Source organism: Calliopsis andreniformis, chromosome 10, assembly GCF_051401765.1.
Source record: "Calliopsis andreniformis isolate RMS-2024a chromosome 10, iyCalAndr_principal, whole genome shotgun sequence".
NCBI lineage: Eukaryota > Metazoa > Arthropoda > Insecta > Hymenoptera > Andrenidae > Calliopsis > Calliopsis andreniformis.
This window is the reverse complement of record NC_135071.1, coordinates 11825317-11847771: the sequence shown is the minus strand read 5'-3', so window position 1 is coordinate 11847771 and position 22455 is coordinate 11825317. Positions and strand designations below refer to the sequence as shown.

General features: G+C 35.7%; 1 protein-coding gene across 3 annotated transcripts in view; it reads right to left on the bottom strand.

Moving 5' to 3' along the window:
• Nrm (neuromusculin) overlaps positions 1–22455 on the bottom strand; it is a 373850-nt gene that overhangs the window by 103988 nt on the left and 247407 nt on the right. For all 3 annotated transcript variants that reach the window (XM_076386721.1, XM_076386719.1, XM_076386720.1), the window contains exon 2: positions 14804–14993. In XM_076386721.1, the coding sequence (XP_076242836.1) occupies positions 14804–14993 (190 nt within the window). The remainder of the gene's footprint in view (positions 1–14803; positions 14994–22455) is intronic.

The window sequence follows — 22455 nt, the reverse complement described above, 5'->3', positions numbered from 1 at the left end:
AAGTAATGAAGTACTATTTCGGTAATGCAAATAATAAACAGAATTAAAGGGAAATATCTGTTTCGAGCAGCGAATATGCAAAACGTAATTAAATAACAATACGGGGATTGTTAATTTATTATTACCAGTATAACTCTGGTAATCTCAGTTATGCAGAATATCCTGCGTTTATGCCGATACCGCAGTTTCGGTTTGTTAGCATGAATGCTTAGAAGCTGTAGCTGTGGCGTGTATCTCGTGAGTGACGCAATATCCGAATGGAAGTGATAATTGTTATTAACTAGCACGTTTGTTCATTAATGTGATACATTTCTGTTGATTGCCAGCGGAATGATGCACCGTCAGATTATAGAAGTATGTTCTGTCGTACGTAAAACAGTTCGCTGACGTTTCTATATGGGTGTACGTGTAATCAATTTACCACTTTAATATAATCTACTTAAATTGTAGCCATTCCTTAAAATTGGCATGTCACTATTATTTCATTTGAACCAGTACAAGACTAGCCGTGTTCTAATTGTAAGAGTGATAGATTTGTGAACGTGTAATTGCTAACAATTCGTCACGCTCTTCCTTCAGTTTGCGTTTTCTGGCGAAAGTTAAGAATCTTTTCTCTTCCATTTCCGACGAAAGAGACTTTTACAATTTGCACCTGTCAGCTCGGGAGCACTCAATTGTAACAAAGTACGAAAACGAGGATGCTTGAAAGCTCTGTATTATGTTCCTTGTAAGTTTAAGAAAAATTGCCTTCATCGACCACTGTTTCTTTGTGCTTTTTTTCATCAAAAGGCTCGACTTAATTCACCGAGGAATCATGTTCCATTGAATTGGTTTTCTACCGACTTCGGCTTATCCCTTTACTGAATTCGGTGAAACATATGGAATTTTGTAACCTTTTAGAAGCTCTTCTTTCTGTCAAGGTTCACTGGGGAACTTTCTGTATCGGGTTTGTACGAATCGTGTTCTTTCATTAAAGTTTTCAGAGATATTTTGTTCGGTCCAGCCGAAGGGAAGCTTACCTTTGATCTTCACTCTCCTCGATAGCCAAGTTTGATTACTTGACGTTACATTACGTTCCTTCAAACGTTAATAAAATATTTTTACGATAAAAATTTCAGCTATGGCATCTTCCAATATTATTCGAGCTTAAAAGGAAGGAACTTTGACCGGACTGTATTTCTTTGCATCTGTTTGAAGTAATTCAGAAGTTGAAGATTGTGAATGATGTAAGTGCCTGGAGTGAGGATTGTTAGTGCAAATGGAGCATATCCTTTCCTTCAGAAAATTCATTTCAGTACAAGAAAATAAAATATCCTGAAATTTGAGATATTAAGACGAGCACGTTTTCTACACCGCATTTACAACCTTTTACATTTCTTTCACAAGAATGTCAGTTTACAAGGAAAATAAGTGTTGAATATTCTGTGCTACTTTGCACACCATCAGAGTATCACAAAAATTGGAGAAACTGTCCCTTGATGATATCGAGAACTTATGTATTTTTTTTTCACATTTTTATAAAGGTTGTACATTGTAACTGGAGTAAAACTCTACCGATTCTTACTCTATTTTGTATAGACATTCTTCTGTATACTCTCTATCGTCTGGTGTAAGACTTTTTCAATATCTCAGTTCTTACATGATTTAGAAATAAGTAAAGGGACCATTTTCTTCCAAGAACAAGACTTTCCACTTCAAAGTGATACCATTTCGTGGTTTTTCAACCAAATGAAAAAATCCTACGTCAGACGATAGACAATTTAAATTGATTTAATATCCCCTTTTTCATATTTAGTTTGAGAAACCTATTCATAAGAAATCGTGTACGTTATAGTATACTCTCAACCACCATTTTTTAAAAATAAAAACTGAAAAGAAGAATCTTTATACATCATAGATACATGTGTCTATCTTCTTACAAAATATTTCAAAGAAGACTGTCTTTGTAACATAGAAATAAATTCTCAAAAATGCAGTACACTTTCAACACGTCTAGATAGTCTAACGCTTCAAGTAACAAAAGGAACTATTATTAGCGACTGCACGAAGCATGTCTACATCAAACACCTTATATTCATTTAAATTTGTAAGAGACCACTCCATTTATAGAACATTAACAGCTAAGCCCCTTACAAGCTTGAACGCCAGTAAGCCAGCTCGAGACCTAGAGCAATTTCTACGCTGAAATACTAGCTCCTAGCGAGAACTTCCAGCGAAGGCACGCCTCGATTCCCAGGGGAGGAAGAATTCTACCCTCGAATTGCAACGCATCGAGAAGCCCCGCCTCGTCTCGAGTTCCAGTGAAGTCTGTCGATGATTCACCAGTTGGTCTACGCCAGACGTGCAACTGAAGCCGCGAATTCCGTCGGAAAGAAGCGGAACTGACGGCAACAGGGCACAGAGCAAGCTCCTGGGCAGGGCTGGTAACAAACTGGTAACAAACGAAACAGGGCGAAGCCTTTGATCAGAAGATAGCGCGCGATGTCTACTGCAAGTGTGCTAAGCGAGGCCTAAACAATCCTCGACCACGATTACAGAGGCCAGAAAACGCGTTCTCGCGATGGGGAGCGTGCTACCAGCGTCGCGTCATTGTTCGAGAGGATTAGTCGCTTAAGATAGTCGAGTAAATTTTAAATCCGACCTAGCCTTCGCGGAAGCGACGCTCTCAATCGGAATGCGCGTCCTCCATTACGCTGCCGAAGATCTTCTGCTCCATCTAATCCTCTTTGGTGCGCAAAGCCGAGGCATATCCGCGTTTATCGGAACGCTTGGACGCGATTCTGTAATCAGCGCCGTTCTAAGAGGAGAAGACGAGAAGTGTCATACGGGGCGTGGATTTGGCTTCGATCGCAGCTCGAATGCGTGCTGATCCTCTTTAGAGAGTGTGACACTAGTCTGTAACTCAGAGGCGTTGCTGTCGAGTGAAAGCAACGAGGGTGGGAGGTCTTTGGTAAGCAGAGGTAAAAGTTCTTTCATGTGCTTCTGTAAGATTATACGCAGTTCCCTTTGCGACGAGTTGCAGTGGGTGATGACGAATGGATGCTGAGCTGATTATTCAGGTGTCAGTGACTAATGAGCAGTTAGTGCCACTGGTTAAGTAGAATGGGGCTGATGGCGCAAAGGATTTGTGGTGCCTTTGGTAGAAGTAGTTGCGATGAGATTAATTTTCAAATTAACTGTTGGGTCGAAGGTTAAACCAGGAATGAAAGAATAATTTTGTCAGTTAATAGTAGAATTGCTGTTAGAATTAGAATGTGTGTTTCTATAAGTACATACATATAATATTAATGCATGTAATAGATGAACAACTTAAATTAACTTAAGTTAACTGTCAACAGTTTAAGTGATTAATAATCGTATATATTTCACAATACTCTTATCTATCATGGCCTTTAGGTATTAATCAAATGAAAATACTAAAAATACCGGGTATTTTATTAAAAAAATTTCTATTTCTTAATTTGTGTAATTTTAAGCCCAGTCCTAAATTCTTAATCTGTATAAGTCTCCACTTCGCCCCCTGCTAATTTTAAACGTTTATTCCTCTATGACAATGATCAGGTAGACACTGAATGAAGCCATCAGAAAATGTCATCCACTGAGATACTATGTCCAGTGGCTTGATATATTTAAGCATCCTATATTTAAGAATCTAACTTTAGAGATTCCAATCTAAATAATTAATGAAAGACGACTCAGTAATCCTTCTTAGCTTTTCTCTGTTGTACCAAGCGATGATGTTGGTACAACTAAAACACCATCAAGGTCTTGATATCTCATTAGTCCCCAACCTCTGACCCTCGAATGTCTATGTCACACTAGAAATCATGATTCAGTATCGGCGAGTCAGTCCTTCCCTTGGTGGTCACTATAAAGAGAAACCGTGACTTTGGACGTAACACGGAGTACCAGATGCAAGTGTCCGCAACTGCTATTTGGTCAGATGACCGTTGCTGTATCTACGCTCGCATAGCTCCCTGTATCCTACAGGGAGCAATGTCTACTGAGGCGTGAGGTGCGGTTTACTTTTCCTTTTACCGACCGCCTCCCGTGGTAGGATCTGCACTGCCGATTATCGGGTCACGGTTTCATGAAGTAGAGTCTAACTCGCGGTAAACACTTGGCAATTCCTAAGCTTAGATCTCAAATTGAAGAGGAAGAACCCCTTCACCCCTTCGATTGCCACTTTAAGCTTTGGACGTTAAAGGTATCGTAAACTGATTTACGTCATGCCGATGTATTCGTGCTAATGCATTTCTATCCATTTCCTGTACTTCATTTCATATAAAGTAAAGATCACAGCTATTGCTCTTAATTGTATTAGACAGAAAGCGAAAATATGAGAATAAGTGTTGGAACAGCTGGACCCTAACAATTTTGTTAGTCCTTGATCTAATCCAGCAGTTTATTAAAACGAGTTCTAAATTAACACTTTTTTAATGCAAGAATATTTATACTTGCATAAATTTGTAATTCAAAAATCCCATCTGGACTGCAACATTGCACACAGGAAAGCAGGAGTTTCAAAGTATAGTTTTATGTTTCTCTTGTATCTTTCAAACTGGTAAGAGTCCTCGGCATTTATATTAAATTTCTTTCATTCCTTTCTTTGAAATGATTGACTAGAAATATTGAATTCCGCCTAAACAACGCGAACAGTCGTATAGAGTTAATTCAGTTTAATAGTTTATACAGTTAAACATGAGATTAATATAACTGCTAATTATGGATACAGTTAAGATCATCCCATTAGTGGTAGGAGAATATGGAGGCATTAATCATGCATTCCATTTGTCAGATGATCCGTTCTATAGATTGACATTCGAATCGCCAAGAGCATTCTGTCAAATCCTTCGACCACCCTACGGCCAATATCACACGGACGAACCGTAATACATGTCTACCCTTCCACCCTGTGTCAAAATGCTTACGTCACCTGACAAACGATCCTTTCGAACAGGTAAAAGCACACTGCCTATTCCCCTGAAGTATGTTAAACACTGTTCGACAAAATTGCATAACCACTAGTAGAGTAAATTTTAAAAACTGCGACTTCGACAAATATTAAAGAAACAATTGAATAAAGCTATTATACAGTATGTTCGATAACAGGTGTTAGAAATTTTAACGAATGATTGTACATGTTAAAATAGAATGAAAATGAAGAATGATGAAATTGCGTTTAAGGCTTTGTTTCAGAGTCATAAATTGATAAGGAAACATCTAACCGTAAGTAGAATACGCTTGAAATGTGTCTGACTTAGGATTTATTCTACTGCTGATGCAGACTAGTTAGATCAGACATAGCCAATTCAGAAATAGCAAAGGCAGTAAAATAAGTCTCATGTCAGACACAGTGAAGCCAATAAAATAAATCGAAAATCAGACATACCAAAGTAAGTAGATTAAGTCCCAAGTCAGACACCTTTCACGCGAATTTTACGAATTTTCTCAACAATTAGTAATTCCGACGAGAAGCTTCAAATCCATTTTTGTCATTCTTGATTTTTGTCTTCTTGTAGTATGTAGAATCATGACTTAAAATTTCTAACACCTGTAATCAAACACCTTGTATGTCACCGACAGTTTCACAGATTTCTTTTATGCTTTCAATTAAGTAATCTACAGTAATTCATTTATCATCCTGAGGTATTTAAGGAACAAATAATTAAAACTGTGAAACGTTTAATGGGTAACGTAAAAGATTAGAATCATACAATTGTCCAAAGCAGATGTAAAGGAGTTGGAGTAATTTCGGCGTATCACTGCTTTAACGAGACTTCTGGAGTGAACTTTTTTTCTAAACTTTTAAAGACACCGGGAATGTCGAGAACGTTAATTACCCGGTTCCGTGAAACTAGGCCGGAAATAGGTAGGAGGAGGTCAACCATTGCGGAGATAGAACACGGCGAAGACCATTTCGAACTTAGCGAACAACGAAACAGTCTGAAAGGAGAAATACTTCCATATACTTTCTGTATTCTAATTAAAATTTTAGCTGCCTCGACTACCTATTAGCTGTGTATATCTATGTAATTCAATACTATAAAGATGAGAAAATGGTTCATTGAATAATTGCACGTGCTACCAAAATTATGAAAGATTTTTTACAAATTAAGATTTTCTCAAATTTATTATATCGACATAAATTTTTCATTATTACATGTTGTTTAGTAGGTTACTGTAAAATTGTTGGATTGTTGGTTATAGGTCGAGTAAAGCTCCAATAAAAGCTTTCCCCTTCAACAAACCAAACCACTCATTTGTGGTTTCATCTGTAATGAATTGCAGGATATCTAGTAGAATCGTATCTAGTCCATTTATGACTAATACCATGTGACTGAAATCGCGTGACGCACATGGTCAAAACTGGAGAGATTGTAATCTGTTAACAGACTAATGTTTAGATAAGTCATACCACTAATAGGAGGCGAGTAATCAATGGTGAATATGTGAATGGAAAAGTGGAACGCGTGCATGAATTACAGTAAATGAGACTAGATGTGAATTACGATAAAATACTGTCTTAAATATCAAAGTTCTACATTTGTGCACTTTGGAAGTACTCTACTATTTTTTCCATTAATTGTTTTTTTCTACTATATTTGTTCTACTATACGAAAAATGAGAATGTCTGCTCTATATTAATTATTATCAACAATTTTAATGCTAAATTGAAGCTAATACATTAAATATAAACTGCTTGAATGTGTATTGAGAAACTTTATTGCCGAATTTCTGTATCACTCGTCTAAGGATTATAAGAAAATTCTTTGAAACATCTTCGCTTTCAAGCGGCGCCCTATACTCTCGTCAAAGGGGTTATTATTTGAGGTCAGCTTTTCCAGCTATCAAAGTTGTAGTTGCGAAAATCCTCGAAGGCAGAACCTGTTCTCGTACTTCTTTTCTCCTCCCTACCAAACTGAAGTCGGCCACAAGAGCAGCGAGAGGCCAAATCCGCCTTAAATACCAACCACGCGTAATCCAAACTTGCAATTTCATGAGCTCGAAATGGAGACAGAACAAGATAATACCAGGGGTTGGGAATTACATTGAAAATGAAACGACTCCTTAGCCTTCCTTAAACCGACGCTATTCGTGCTTCTGGTAAGTCGCATGAGAGCATAATGATACGTCAGAGATTTTATCTGCAAGTTCGGGAAGACAATTTCGTCGTCAATCTTCCATCTGAGGTTATTTTTTTTTAATCGTTTATAATGGTTTGAGTTAACACGTTGAGCGCGGCAGTCTCTGGGGAGCAGCAGTGGACTAGCAAAATCGGCGACGCGCTCAGCGTGTTAAGCTCCTCGAAGATAAACAAACTAAAATTTGTTATGACACAAAAGCTTATACTTGTTTAGGAAAAGTAATGGTCACTTTTTGTTCGTAGGTGTAATCCTTTTCACAAATTTTCTTTTGTAAATTGAATAGAAAAGTTTACATTTATATTTTATTCAAGGGTCCTTCATCTGTTTTGCAATGCAATATCTTGTTTCTGCTGTGAGATAAAACTAATGGAGTTTTCAATAATTTTATGTACATTTATGCAACAATTTCATGAAGTATGATTAAAGTTAGTCGTTGTAAAATTTACATTAGGTAAGTATTCTTTAGTCACAAGTCCCTCTAATTGTAAAGTCAAAACATTATTCAACACTGTCTCGAGCTGAATGACTCATAAAATGCGTTTGAATATCTCTCATTAAGGACATTACAAGGAAAGTTACTACGAATCAGAAGAACATGAAGTTGCTTATTAAGAACAGATCCTGTAGAGTAGAATTTTCTGATAAAAGGTGTATTAAAAAAAGGTAAAATATTTTAACCCTTTAATTGCAATATTAACCAATATTACTTATTACAAATTAGTCAATACTAATCACATTTTATAATTATAACATTCTTTATAATCTTCATAATTACGTTAATTATTATCCTTCAACTTCGAAATGAACATTTCATCCACGTTTCTCGTTTAATATAATAAATTAATAAAACAATGGCTTAACATATCCCGACCCAATACTTTCAAGAAAGACCACAATGAAGAAATTCAACTAAAATTTACAATCGCAAAATTCGTAAGAAGTATTCGTGCCTCTGAATTTGGAAGAATTTTCAACTAAAAAGTTTCGCCCATTTTGGGTCACGGAAACAGTGGTTCACACGTCACAAACCATCGCGTTTGGGAACGCCACCACGAAGAAGTTCAACACAATCTCTCTGTAACGTGAATTCAATGCTCTTGGGGATGTAACACAAACGCCAAACCCGTCCTTTACGTTCCTGCAGCCCCGTTCCTTTCTTTTCTGGCGAATTCTTTCGTAGAGAAGGAACCATGCCGGAATTTATAAGAAAAGTGCAACGCTAGGCAAATACGTCTCGGAAGATGGTCGTAAGTTCCAGGCAATTTTCCTCCCTGGTGTAATCACTCCTGCTATCACGCCTTTGAACAAGGCGAGCGGGGCGTCGACGAAAAGAAGCCAGAAAATAAGGGGAGCGGACCGCTGAACGATAAAGACAGATGCATGAAGAAGCAGAATGTCGGACCTACAGGGGCGATGGGGAGGGAGGAGAAGAATAAGATAAGCTGAACTAAATAGACGGGAAGAGGATGAGATAAGCGGAATTGTATAAGTGAATTGAGAGCTCAAGAATTAGAGAAGATGAAGAATGGGGTGCAACGAAGAGGATGGTCGAGAAGTGGCAACATACTGAAGCGTTTGAATATACATAATAAATACTCTATCCTCATTGTTTGATTATAACTCACATTTGATGGATTGCACGGCTGCTTCTTTGAGGAGGACTTATTACGAACAGGGGAGATCAGTGGGGAGAATGATGGAAGATTAAATGAAAAGATAAGAAGAGGAGTCCAGCAAAAATACTCTATGTAACTATACATTTTTATGATCAATCAGGAGAACGTAAGATCTTTCTCTCACATGTATTTAAATCATGCTCTGACCTAAAATGATCTTGTTATTATAATAACAATTTTTGTTTGAATACCTACACTAATAAACTTCATGTTGAAAATGTTTAAATATAGCAAGCAAACTTATGAGGAAAATTTCCAAATATTCAAATTAGTTCTCAACTGACGAGCTGTTGCTCCCGGCTAGATTATTGGACACTGAAATACATAGAAGTGAATTTTACATAACTGACGACAGAGTATCGATCCATCACTGATCAATAAAAATAACTTAAAATGTGATGTTCTGAAGTAAGCTCTGATATAAAAGGTGAACGCAATAAGAAATGTTGAGCTATTGAACGAGAAAGTCTTTTGATAAAAATTGTCCGTGCTACGAGAAGTCAATTTTCCAGATAGATGGTATACGTATCCTTAGGTTTCCTTTCGCCGTTTAGAAATACATATTCTATATGGAAGTATCTTTAGAAAACTGTATTTTAGGAAAAAACCTTTCACAGAAATTGAAGATAAGAAAGCGTGTTAATATACAGACAGAGAGTTTCGTATATTCACGTATATAAGGATTTACTTCATAGCATAGGTGAAAACGTTTCTCGACAGGATTATTCACAGTAATTTAATAGCAGATACATTTACATTCACTGTAATTTTTTATTTTGTAATCGTCGCAATTTCCTCGGCAACAGAAACCGAAATTCACCGTCAAAGTAAAAGGCAATTAGCGTATTTGCAGTTTCCAATTAGTAATTCCACAGTAATTTCACAGTAATCAAATGCTTTTCACGTTATTTTATTGCTGTGATGTTTGAATGTCTCCGATGTGAAATATCATACAGCGCAGCAGTAACTGAATTTTTTATTAACGTTTCGTACTGCTTATATTTCGATTCAAAAACTCAATTCCTACCTAAAGTATCTACGAGAAAGTTTTTACAAAAATACATAATATCCAACGAAGAAAGAAGGATTACAAAATCATCTGTGGACAACTACCAACGAGTACGAACACCTTCAGAGGGTTGCCTCCAAAACGGAACAAATCGTATTCCACTTGAATCACCGTCGTGGACTAGTTCTTATAAAAGTGTCCTGCTTCCGCGATAAAAACTGTCTCCGCAAAAAAGGCGGGAGGTCAAAGGGCAACCGATTAAATCGGATGGCGGTAAATGAGAAAAGTTTCAGGAAGAGTTAGCGGATGTGGTGATAAAAGTTCTCGAATGTAAATGAATATGAAGCGTTCCGTTGTTCCTTTCCTTTCTTCGTCGAACAATCCAGCAGCGTCACGCGATAAGTGTTCATCCGGGACCACGGTGACATTTTCAATTACACGTGGCCCTCCGTTATCGAACCGTCCACGATTTTTATCACGCTCATGCAATTCACCGATAGTCGAAGGAGAACCACGACCAAAAACGTTGATAGCCAGAGGAAGAGGCGGAATCGATAGGATAATAAAGCTTTCATTAACCTGGTTTGTTTCTTTGGCTTCTTCCTGTTCAAGAGTAGCTCGATTACTTCGAAGACTCGTGATTAGATTGTGCTAACTCGTCGGTAAATACGGACCTATCAAAAGACCGAGAAGACCTAGTCATTTATATTTTTATACGAGACAGTTAGGCCTGATTCGAATCTTTGACGTTCTGAGCTAATGAAATAATAAGAAGTAAGGAGATTTGCATGATTCGATTAGAAGATTTACTTAAAATGCGCAATATTTTAGTGTTCTCAACATTTGCATATTTTATTTTCCTACGATTTTTCATATTTTTAACAGATTTGATGTATTTTAATACTGCTTCTATAACAAATATAATATTCTCCAATTAAGGAATATTGTAAAGTATTTCTGCTGAAAAATTGACTACTTTTTATTTATTGAAATAGAACAAATAAGCTGCTTAATAGAAATCGGTTCCATTCGGTCAAGTTTGAAATTTTCATACATGTATGAGATTATATGAGGCATCGAACTGCGTCTTGAAGCCAAGGTGGAAGGATGGAGATGTATGGGAAGTACGTAGCTCCATCTTTTTTATATTCCCTGGAGTGTAATGCGCATGCATCAGAGAGGCGACGAAAAGAGACAGAAGCATGTACAGAGTGACCCAAAACTGATGGTAGAAGCGGAAAGGAAGTGATTCTGAGTGGCACAATAAGTCGAAAATATGCAATAAGCTTTTTCGTACTTTTTTAAACTTTTTTTGTACCAAGCATACAGAACAGTTTTGGGTACTTGAGGGATACACGAGAAAAGGGGACACTCTCGGTCTGATTACTGTCTCTACAGTACGCTAGAAGCATTCTCCTTCCCTGTCTACCCCTCAAACGTCTAAAACTGTAGTCTGGTACACTTATACTCGGTCACAATTCAAAGTTAATTTTCTGGAAAACAAGGCTTGATATTAAAAATTTCTATTCTACATTTTCACCTTTTCTTACGTAGAATCATCCCTTTCCTGCTTGTACCATTAGTTCTGGGATACCCTTTATGTATATCTGTACTCATTGGAACTATATCCAATGCCTCATATAGTCTTATACATATATGGAAAGTTTATATTTAATTACGAATAACAGAAATGTTTCTGACGGTCACCGAAAATGAGGCACCCTGTAAATTTATAATGTTAAGCCTTCTCATCTCTCAATGTGGTTTTCGGAGTCGGATTTATTAATATTCCTGGCCACTTAATACCTAGCATAATTCCGTGTGGTGTTCTCGATTATGTAGCTAACGCGAGTTTTCGAAATGCCACAATAAAGCGTGGGTATAATCAATAATCCTGTTTGGTCAGTCGTTTGCTGAATATTAGAGTATCCTTTGATATTGTACTGGTTTTGTTTATCTTTCGCGAGTACAGTTACGAACTGGATATACATGCAAACGAAAACTATCAGCTTTAAGGTACAGTTCGTATTTCTCAAATTGACGGTAATACCGAAATCTTCATAGTTTATTAAATATCAGAGTGAAGGAATATGATGACTACAATATCAGACAATTTTGACGTGAAGTAAGTCGAGAACGAATATAACAACTGACCCGAGTGAGCTTCAGGTCAGAAGGTCTGAGAATGTACACTGCAAGGATGAAATGTTAAAAAATGTAAAAAATGAAGAATCGATTTTCTGAAACAGCTGCATCTTTAATTGCACATGGTTGTTTCGTTTAAAAGATTTACTTTAACTCCACTTGGTGAAACTAGACAGTAGTTAATAATCAAATACGATGCCATTCGTTTACATCTACTGATTACCGCAAAAAGTAGCTCCTAAATGCAGTGGATATTCGATTTAAGATTGCAGCTTATTCTACTGACAAAGCACTTTTCTCAGTTGACGCAAGAAACTTTCAGAAGATATAACGAGGGCAACGAGGCCAAAAAAGGTATCGTTGAACCGGACTGAAAATAACAGTTCCTTTCTCAGAGAAGATTTTAACACAGACAAATCGAAGGGAATAAGTACCTACTATCCTGAAGTCAGTTATATCATATATCTAAGAGCTCCTCTAATTGAAGATTCCGCTAAAAACTGTATCTGTTTCAATTCACAAAAACCTGTTAAGGCGAATGTAGACTTTTCACTTTGGGTGATCATCGCGAATAATTCATCCTTACTGAAAATGAAAGATGAAGAGTATTTACATCAGTCTAGTGGTTGAACTCAATTCATTAGTTTTCAATACACCGACGACTGAAATAGTGAGTGTCGGAATTGAATTAATATCTTCAACCCTAATAGAAGAATATCGAAAAATATAAGAAATATTAAATTTACATTTATCACTGCAGTTTCATTATGGGTGATTCATTCACTCGTTTCATCTTCGCTGCTCACTTTCAATATTCATTTCGAATGAAATGCAGATGAAAATAATCTTTACACTTTTTACTGTTGATGAATCATCCAGGATGAAAACTTTAAATTCGCCTTTACAAACGGTTTCCTTATTTAATAAAGTGTTTCATGGCGCAATTGCCGAGACAGTGAATATTAGATCGACGAGATTAAGACAGCGGAATTATTATCGTCATCTCTGAGACTTGAAGGTTTCCAGCGACTGGGGCTAATTTCAAGGAAACTGAGCAGGTGGTAATCCGGGATTAGATTGAAAAAGTAGGCCAAGCGAGTGCAGACTGTGCGCCCTGTTCCAATGCCCTTAATTTTTCCTGGATATTCGACCTAACGGAGGATCCTCCTATCTGACCTATCAGACCAATCGTTTTCTGAAGAAAGTGCCAGCTTCAATACCATCAGCGGATATTACGTCCTCGTGTTAATCGTTTTCCCACGGAAGATTCGACCGAAATAGCAACACTTCTGGAGGAAGTTTGCTTATCTTACGTAAACACTATCCTTGCTACCGTAATCGAGCAGTGGATTATGAAAAGCACGTATGAAACGTGGGTCGAAATCGACAAGATTTCGAGGTTTATAGAAACTGATATTAAGTATGGAGATTTAGGGAAAATGCAAGATTGATTTTCTTGTACTTATCTTGATTCATCAGTGTGATTCAATGGAATATAATATTAATACTTAGAATAAGTAAATTCCTGGCATGGAACTTCATCTATCATTAAAACGAAAAAAAAATTAGCATTAGCTGTTTCTAGATATTTCTACATAATTTGGTACCATCTATCTTTATGTCTCCTAGGTACAAATTTAGTAATAAAGTAATGTATAATAAAGTATACCTATATAGTTAATTACATAAAAGCATCAAGTAGAAATAATAATAGATTTTCTTATTAAATTACTTTCGAGTAAAGTGTTGCAAGTATTTCAAAAATAAATGTAAACTTTGTATCTGAAGTGCACAAAAAGTATCCTGGTTCACTGCTTTTCTCGTAAACTACCACTTTGCTATAGTTTTTGTTGGACTAAAATATCTCAGATTTTTTTCAAGACTACCATTATAGAAGTATTCGTCTTATGTCAAGTACTTTTATAATTTTATAAGTATATGTAACTTTATATATATTCATAACTTTATTATTTTTTGTCTCAATGAAACTTAATTAATTAACGCGAATTTACTGACGTTCGAAGATAATATTGACGTTTTTAGAAGTGTAGACAATGAAATATTAATAGAGGTATTTTAGAGACTTCAATTTTGGTTGAATCGTATTCATAAGGAATCATGTCTGACTATAGAACACTCATTTCTCCTTGTTTCCTATGTAACTCTTTCTACCACTGGAATTCTATAGCAATCTTTTCAGACTTTTAACACTTTAACATATTTGATGAAGCTTTTGCACTATCTAAGTTATTCCGGTTCCACTATCTAAGTGGTATAGTCCATAACATTTTTTCAAAATATGTAGAATGCTATTTGAACGAGTAATACACACACAAAATTCAACAATATTCCTTTGACAAGAAACTAATTTAAACTAAAGTTTAACTAAAGTTAAAATCAAGAAAAATATTATAATAAATCAATGCCACATAAAGTAGGTAAATATTCCTCAAAAAATTGCTTCACGTAAAAATCACGTTTTTTAGCAGAGAAATGTAAAAGTATGCCACACAAACAACATGAAACGCCACGAAACCGTACTATTTATTTTTATCATCAAATCCTTCGTCGTATCACCCACATCAATTCACGATCATAGAGCTCTTCCAACGACAATAATACCGCGCATTGCGAACGACAAGAAAGAATCGTGACGGCGACAAATAAAAGGATGAGCAGTGCCACAAGGAACACGGCGAGAGCTCTCGGCGAGAAACTCGCAAGCTGCTATAATGACAGTTGCAGTCCTCGCGACAGCGTGTCCCTTCCTAATACGACTTGGTCGCCGTCCCGAGAGCGGAAGCGAAAGTTCAAATATATTTTACCTGAGGGCGATGTCGTCGTTGCCTCGCGTTATTCCGCCGTCCTCGCTAAAAATGAAGATCCGCGTCGCGTCGCGATACCATTTGATGCTGTGAAGCCCTTCGCACTGCGGCGATTTCAGAACGCACGGCAGCTGCACCTCTGTCCCCAGTTCAGCATACTTCTCGCTCTTCAGCCATGGCTCGTTGCTCCCTGAAACAACAACGTACGCAAACGTCATGAATTGTGCAGCCGTTTGCTCATTTCGTTGTTTGTCTGTTTGCAAAAAGGATGAACTTTCGTCGAAACGATTTCGTTCGTACCGAGGTGTGTTCACCTGCGATCCACCAGCGAGTGATCTAAACATGGACACGTTTTTACGTGTAAAAATTATGGAAAAAGTAGGTCTGAAATATCTGTGTTGCTAACAGAACGTCAATAGTTTAATCATACTACGTTCTTCCTTGTAGCTTTATGTGAGACAAGGTGTACTACATGTGTGTCATTGGAGATGGTTATTATGAATCAAAGTTAAGAAAGTTGGTAAAACAGCTGGATGCATGATTGGGTTGAAAAGGACTCCAAAGGAGCGTACTAAGATTAATAATTAAAAGTTGCTGAACCTATTTGAGCTACAGTGACTAGTTCAGTGATACGTCAGAAACATTTGTAAGGTAAACGATACGAAAAGGCAATAACATTACAGAAAAACTGTAGACTAGTCATAAGGGATTGGGAAGTATGCCAGAATAGATGAGATAAAAGTTACTAATATGAGGTAAAATGACGTAATGCTTATTACATGTACATAAATTTCAATTTGAAATTCTCTTTAATTATTCATCACCATATGTTTCGCTCTGGAAGTCACTTACTGATGGTAGTAATTTTTTAATTAATTAATTGTGGTAATGAATAATTTTTTCATTTCCATATCATGTTAATATTTTTATAAAATGCGCGTGAACATGATATTTACAGTTACTATAATAATTATATAAATAAAATAGTATCATAGGGATGTTTTCCAATTATACCACCACTATTTAATGGGCATAATTATTTTAAACATTTCAAAATATACATTGTATTACATTAAAGAATGTAGCTATCATGTTTCTACATAAATTTAGTTTTTAAATCGGACGATATCATAGTAATTTTTGACATAATAATCTGCAAATGAACAGGGCATTGTAATACCTGTTGCTAACGATTTCAATTTACCATAATCATTATCATTAAGCTACAATAACGATGATTATCATCTATAACAATTGAATGAAAATTATACTGTTATGCATAGATATTTCTAGGCACTTAATTTTAATTAGAAAATCTTACCATCGACACAATAATACCAATGACGAAATACAGGATAGACTTATTTTCCAACGTATTTTTCTACTTAAATATGCTACAGTTCTTGAATCAGATAGTTCGAGATAAGAAGTTCGCAGTTCGTACGGTAACACACACGCACGTATGCAAATGTTTTGAAAACATCAGTGTAAAGAGAATCAATCCCATTGATGGTCTAAAATGCACTTCGCGAAATGATATAGTACGCGCACGTATCAATGTATCTTTCCCTCTATCGTCTCGGTAAAGCTATAAATACAGTATGTGTTACGAAGTCATAAAATGATAAATCGCAAGAGAAATCATACGGCAGTACGATAGACGAAACACTTTTGTGTTTTAGCTGAAGAGCTCACACTCGACTTTACAACGCAGTGTTTCGTTAGAATTCTTTTACCTAGAGAAATATTTCTATACGAAAAGAGAGAAACTTTTCTGAATTACAAAGAATAGCCTCAGAATGCACAAAGAATTTTTTAAATCAACTTCAACGACTCTTTTTCACATTACTATTATTATCTAAATGTATGATAGTCCTTTAATATTAACCAGAATTAAAAGTGAACTCTGAAAGTCTGTACTGCTGAGACTCCTGTAATCTACATACATCCTATGATATCATGTTGTGAATGCAGCAGTAAATTTCGCAGTCACAACTTATGATAAACAAGAACATAATTCTTAGTTAATTCGCACGAAAACTCTGCAGAGACAAGAGCCAAACTTGCAAAACTTGAAACTCCTTGGAAATTGAGGACTTAAGACAATTTATTAGTGGCTTCTATCACATACTTCAACCTTTGAAATCATTTCTATAAATTCAATTCGCCGCGAAAAATTTCTTAACGAGGGAGACTCAATGGTAGGACAAAAAAATGAATTTCTTTTTTAATGAATAAAATAATGCTTTTACATTTTAAGAATGTGGTGTAAATACTTCAGACCGAAATTTCAAGTCTTACATTATTGACTTTTATTAAAATTGGTGTGCTATGACGAAAAAAGCTCTGTTTGACTTTTTCTCCTAGATCACACTAAAAAATTGCTAGACTGCAACAAGAGAATAACATTTATTACATCACAAAAAGCCAATAAATTCTAACAAAAAAATGTTTATATCTTGAAATGCTAGAGAATATGTATAGAAAGTAATGACAAGTTTCAAAGTTTTGGATTAAGTTTAACTTTTAGTTTAACGTTTTACTTGGGTCTCTTCCCTTAGAATACTTGAGAATCTGTAAGAAAATTTCATTTAACACTCAGACTACCAGACCGTATTCATTAAAGACTCTCAGAAGACTGTAATTTTAACTGGAACTGTATTTTATTACATTAATATAAATAATCTAAGATTTAAAAACAGTAATAACAGTATCTTTATTTTATCATTACTCTTTCCTGACATAGTAACTCTAGTGTTGAAACTTGTACTTACTAAAGATATTAAGCTATTGCGCTATTTTTCCAACAGATAACACCTGGCGATCGCTGGGATCTTTCGTACAATTGAAATAAATAAGAGAGCAGCCCAGTCGTATACGTGGTACGGTTCGATGCGATATTTCCTTGTACTAGAATTCTATTTTACGCGTCTCATCCATTTCTTCAATTTTCCAAGCGTTGTGCCAACTGTTCTAGCAATCTCCTCTACGAGCTGCATAAACATATCGCCCATAAAAATTCCCCCGTTCCCCATTGAATCGAGAAGCTGCTTGAATAGAGACAATAATCGGACAGTGGCTTTCGTGACTCGTAAGTTATCGAAGCATCGAAAGTCGATAATTTAATATTTTTGGAATCAACTATGCAATCCTTTCGAATGGAAATACAATATTCTAGCGTGACAAAAGAAACATGATCTACTATCAGTTTTGGAATCAACTATGCAATCCTTTCGAATGGAAATACAATATTCTAGGGAGACAAAAGAAACATGATCTACTATTAAGTTATTGTATTCAATTTTCATAGAAATGTTTATGATTGCTCGTATCGTGGACATCGTGAAATGAGCAAAATTATGTACTTAATTATGTTTTGCTAATATTAATGATACATCGATCCTATACATACATATAGTTGTGCACTGAGGGAGAATTTCTACTGAATGGAGCTTACTCCGAGAGACCTCAAATGGTAATTGGGCTGTGAAATCCCAAACTGTGATTACCTAAAATTTATGAACAGTTCAGGAAGCTTACTTTTTAAATTCTTTGTTTGTATTAGTAACACATTAGCAATCTTTTTTAGTGATACAAGGCTCACTATAAATACTTCAGCAATTTATATTAATTATTTGGTATATCTTAATTTTACATTTCACTTGAATCCAAGTAACTTGACTTGTGTGAATGCAAACTTGATATCAAGCTACTTGAATCAAAGTGGCTTGTGTACAAGTAACTTGACTAATTTGAAGGAGGCTTTAGATAGCTGGGCAGCCTTCTTTTTTAAGGTGAATTATATTATGAACCAATGATTTATATGGTGTTAATAACTTTCAGTAAAAATTTAATAATTAGAAAAATTAATCCTCCTAGTACATACGAAATTTTCGATTTCTGTAGAGGCTTCTCCACCATATGGATACTAAGAGGGTTAAAGATTTCAAGATCTAACAATCTGAACGTTCGAGAGTCTGATAATTTGAAGATTTGAAGAATCGAAAATTTACAAATTTAAATATATAAAAACAGAATGATTTAAACATCTATAATTTTATACATCTGAAAATTTAAAATCCTCACGATTTGAGAATTAACTGACGTAAAAACCCCTTAAATCTGTAAATACTTGCAGTTCTGTAGAACATTCCTTGTTGTATCGTGTTAGTATATAAACGATCTCATCACTTGAATCGTTCCTGAGATGGTAATACTTAATACTTCCACTCAGCCTTGAAAACCTTTACAGTTTCACGGCGAACAATTCTCCATGTTCACTTCTAGCTTCTTTTCCCATTTCTTCGACGAGATTCGAAGAACTTTATGCCCCGGCGCCAGTGGACAGACACGTAACCCGTGTTCCACGAGGGTGATCGAAGAAGCGACAGAAGAACGCTAACAGGGGTGGAGATATCCAATACCATGGAAAGGAAAATCTGTTAAAGTTTGGAGGGACGGTGGTTCACAGATGGTAAGTGCTGGAAGGAAGGTCTGCTTATCTTGAAGCGGAGGATCGGATCGTGAAACCATATCACACCGCAAATATTACGTTCAAGTGGTGAATAATGTAGTATGTCGAGAGGTTTCATATTACGGCTTGCTTCTTCGTCTCCAGTGACGGGCCGAGGTAGTTTAACAGCTCCTGCCGCGTAGGAAATCGCGTTGGTTTCCTCAACTCCTATATTCCAGAAAATGTACCATTAACGTCTTTTCTGTTTGAATATTAACCCCATAAACTAGAAAGTAACCCGAGTACCATGACCGTTATTTGTACAGACAAGTTCTTTAGGTTTATCAAATTACAGTATGAATATTTATACAAAATGAGAGGAAACCCAGTAAATCACGCGAAGCCTGCGGAAGAATTTATTCTTTGTAGGAAAATTCAGCTTTTCTCAGGTCAACAAGGTACTCGTGCGTCTGACACGAGCTTAAAGTTAGGGACAGGTATTGAGTGGACGTAAAATGTTGCAAGACCTTGGAACTTGTGATACTTGTCAGCCGAAGGATATTAGCCCTTCAAGTAATGAAAATTTTGTACTTGAAATATGCGTTTGTAGAAAGTGCTAAAGTTAGAACGAAAGTAGACCTGATGGTTCTAGATTGACTTTAAAGCTGCTGCTGTTCTACTAGAGACACCATCACCGAAGTCACCGATGCGCCTTGTCTTTTCAATCGACTCTGATCACGCACATCTAAGGACTTAATCAAGAAATTTGCAAGTTATCGACTCAGTTGACACGGTTCTACCGTAATAAATATTTATCGAACGGAACTGCGTGCATAATATGATTACTATCTGAGGAGTTATAACAGCAGTGATGCAGATACTGTTGTTGCAAAAGTTTTACACAATTTTAACACTGATTGACTGTCAATGTTTTACAGAAACTAAAAAGTTGTAATTTTGAAACATTCTAGCGTTAAATATAAATGGCTTCGAAAAGAACTGATGTGGAATTATGAAAGAATCTACTTTAATATAAATTTTATATAAGTAGAAATATTTTCTGTAATATTTTACAATTTGCGCTCATTATTATTCTTTTTACTGGAAATATTGGGAAGGAACTCGTTGTTAAATAATTACGAGGAATTGTATTAATGATACTGAAATAATATTATCATAGTACTGTATCAATAAGCTAGTTAAAATTATTTGAATTTATATTTTCATAAAATTTTCCTGCAACATTCATATCAATTTAAGTAATCTTTTACCTATCGCGTTTCTGTAATTTATGCACGTTTCGAACGTTATAGACGATCTTAATTCCAGTCGCATTGGTTTGCCGTGTGCGTCTGACTATAGTCAATCCCATTTCCCTTGTTCCCTTACGCTCTAGTTGTTTCTTGCATTCTGATCGTATGGATTAATGGTACCTTCTCGTACCCCTTTATATTTTATTAAAACATGCCGAAACTGATCATTTTCCTCGATGAAACAATATAAAAAGGTTTAATATTATTCATCGTTATTAAGAAAATTAAAAAATAATCACTGGACTATAACTAATTGTGCAGGAACCATGTATCACAAGGTTGACATCGCTAATCAAAATTGTATATTATTAAAGTACTCGAATAAGATTGTCGAAACCTTTAGATTAAAATTCTGAACTATTCTTCATCGCTAAAGCAAAACATAACAAACTTCTATAAAGATGAAAAAACTGTACAAACTAATTTAAAAAAAAAACAACTCGATGTTTTCCTATCCAATTCGACCAAATTTTCGAATTAATTTAGTGAAATCTTTTCGCAGATGTTTAGAGTTTGTTACAATTGGTCATAATGATTATCATAAGATAGTATCCTACGATAGAGTGTTAAAGTAATTGACCTGCATTAAAATGTTTAATGTAATCAGTATCTTTTTCAAACCTCCTTAATCCACTCTCGACAACTAAAAGTGCATTCTATCATTATCCCCCTCTATTCTATCAATGTCACAATAGCGTCCTCCTCAATTACAGACCGAAGATTCGTCATCTGCCAGCACCCCACTGCAACACGAAATTAAGCACCCAAAGTGGCGGCTTTATTTGAAGACCAGCTTAATCGCAACTCAATTGGACTCCATCTGGGACAATTAAACGGGGAAAGTCGGTTGTCTCTATCCAGCGGGTTAATAATCGATTCGGATCATTCAAGCAAATTGATTTAACTATTTAAACGGCTAACTATTAGCCGATTAATCGATTAATCGATTAACCCCACGGTACTAATTACGCGAGATACGAAACGCGCAAATCGTGCAACGAATTCGACACGGCTCGCTGACTTTTGAATATATTCCGATCGAATAAGTCGTCTCCATTTTATGGATTGCATATGTAATGTCGTTCTTGTAGGAAGAGGTCGCGAATACATTGATAAATCTTTTTGCCTACGGTTAGATGGTCGTTCGGGTAGAAGTGAGCGAGTTGAAAATCATTGGGCCATTTATATCTCTTCCATGGAGCGCTGCTTCGAAGCAGGACACGATGGTACGCATAATATGGAACGATGAAGTAGGTACAATTTAGTACACTCGAGTACATATGTCGAATTCTGTTTTAACCTTTGGTCCGCCGAAATATTTTCATTTAAAATATGGTACTTTTTTCTTGAATATTTTTGGAATGACGCTGCCTATCGGTGAGTTCGAAAGCTAATCTTTAATACTCAGCACCATGTTTAGATTTTCTGAATAGTTGTTCGTAAGTCAAGCAAGATGAAAGAAGAATTTTCAAAGTACGGTATACTATTGGCGAGGTTTTAATGAAACACATATTTCTATATTGACTGTTTCTTGGTGAAAAATAATTATCCTTACGAGTTTATAATTTCACAAGTATTTAAGTAAATAAAAATTTAATTAAAAGTTTCATATGGTTTCTTTGAAAATAATTTATTATTTGTACTACGTTTTCAAGTTTGAAACCAATTTTCTGTTTTTTGATATGCTGTGTATTTTTTAGCAGCTTTTTGTTCGACGTTTTAAGGATTTCTGCCCGCTGGGTAAAAATAGAATTGGGTGTATTTCTATCGTTTCAACTAAGAGAAATGAAAAATATTTTTTCGTCATGAAATAGAAATTTGTCGAAATGCTCATTCTTATAAATAGAACCTTTCTCGCGATAATAAGAATAAGTACAACAGAAAAT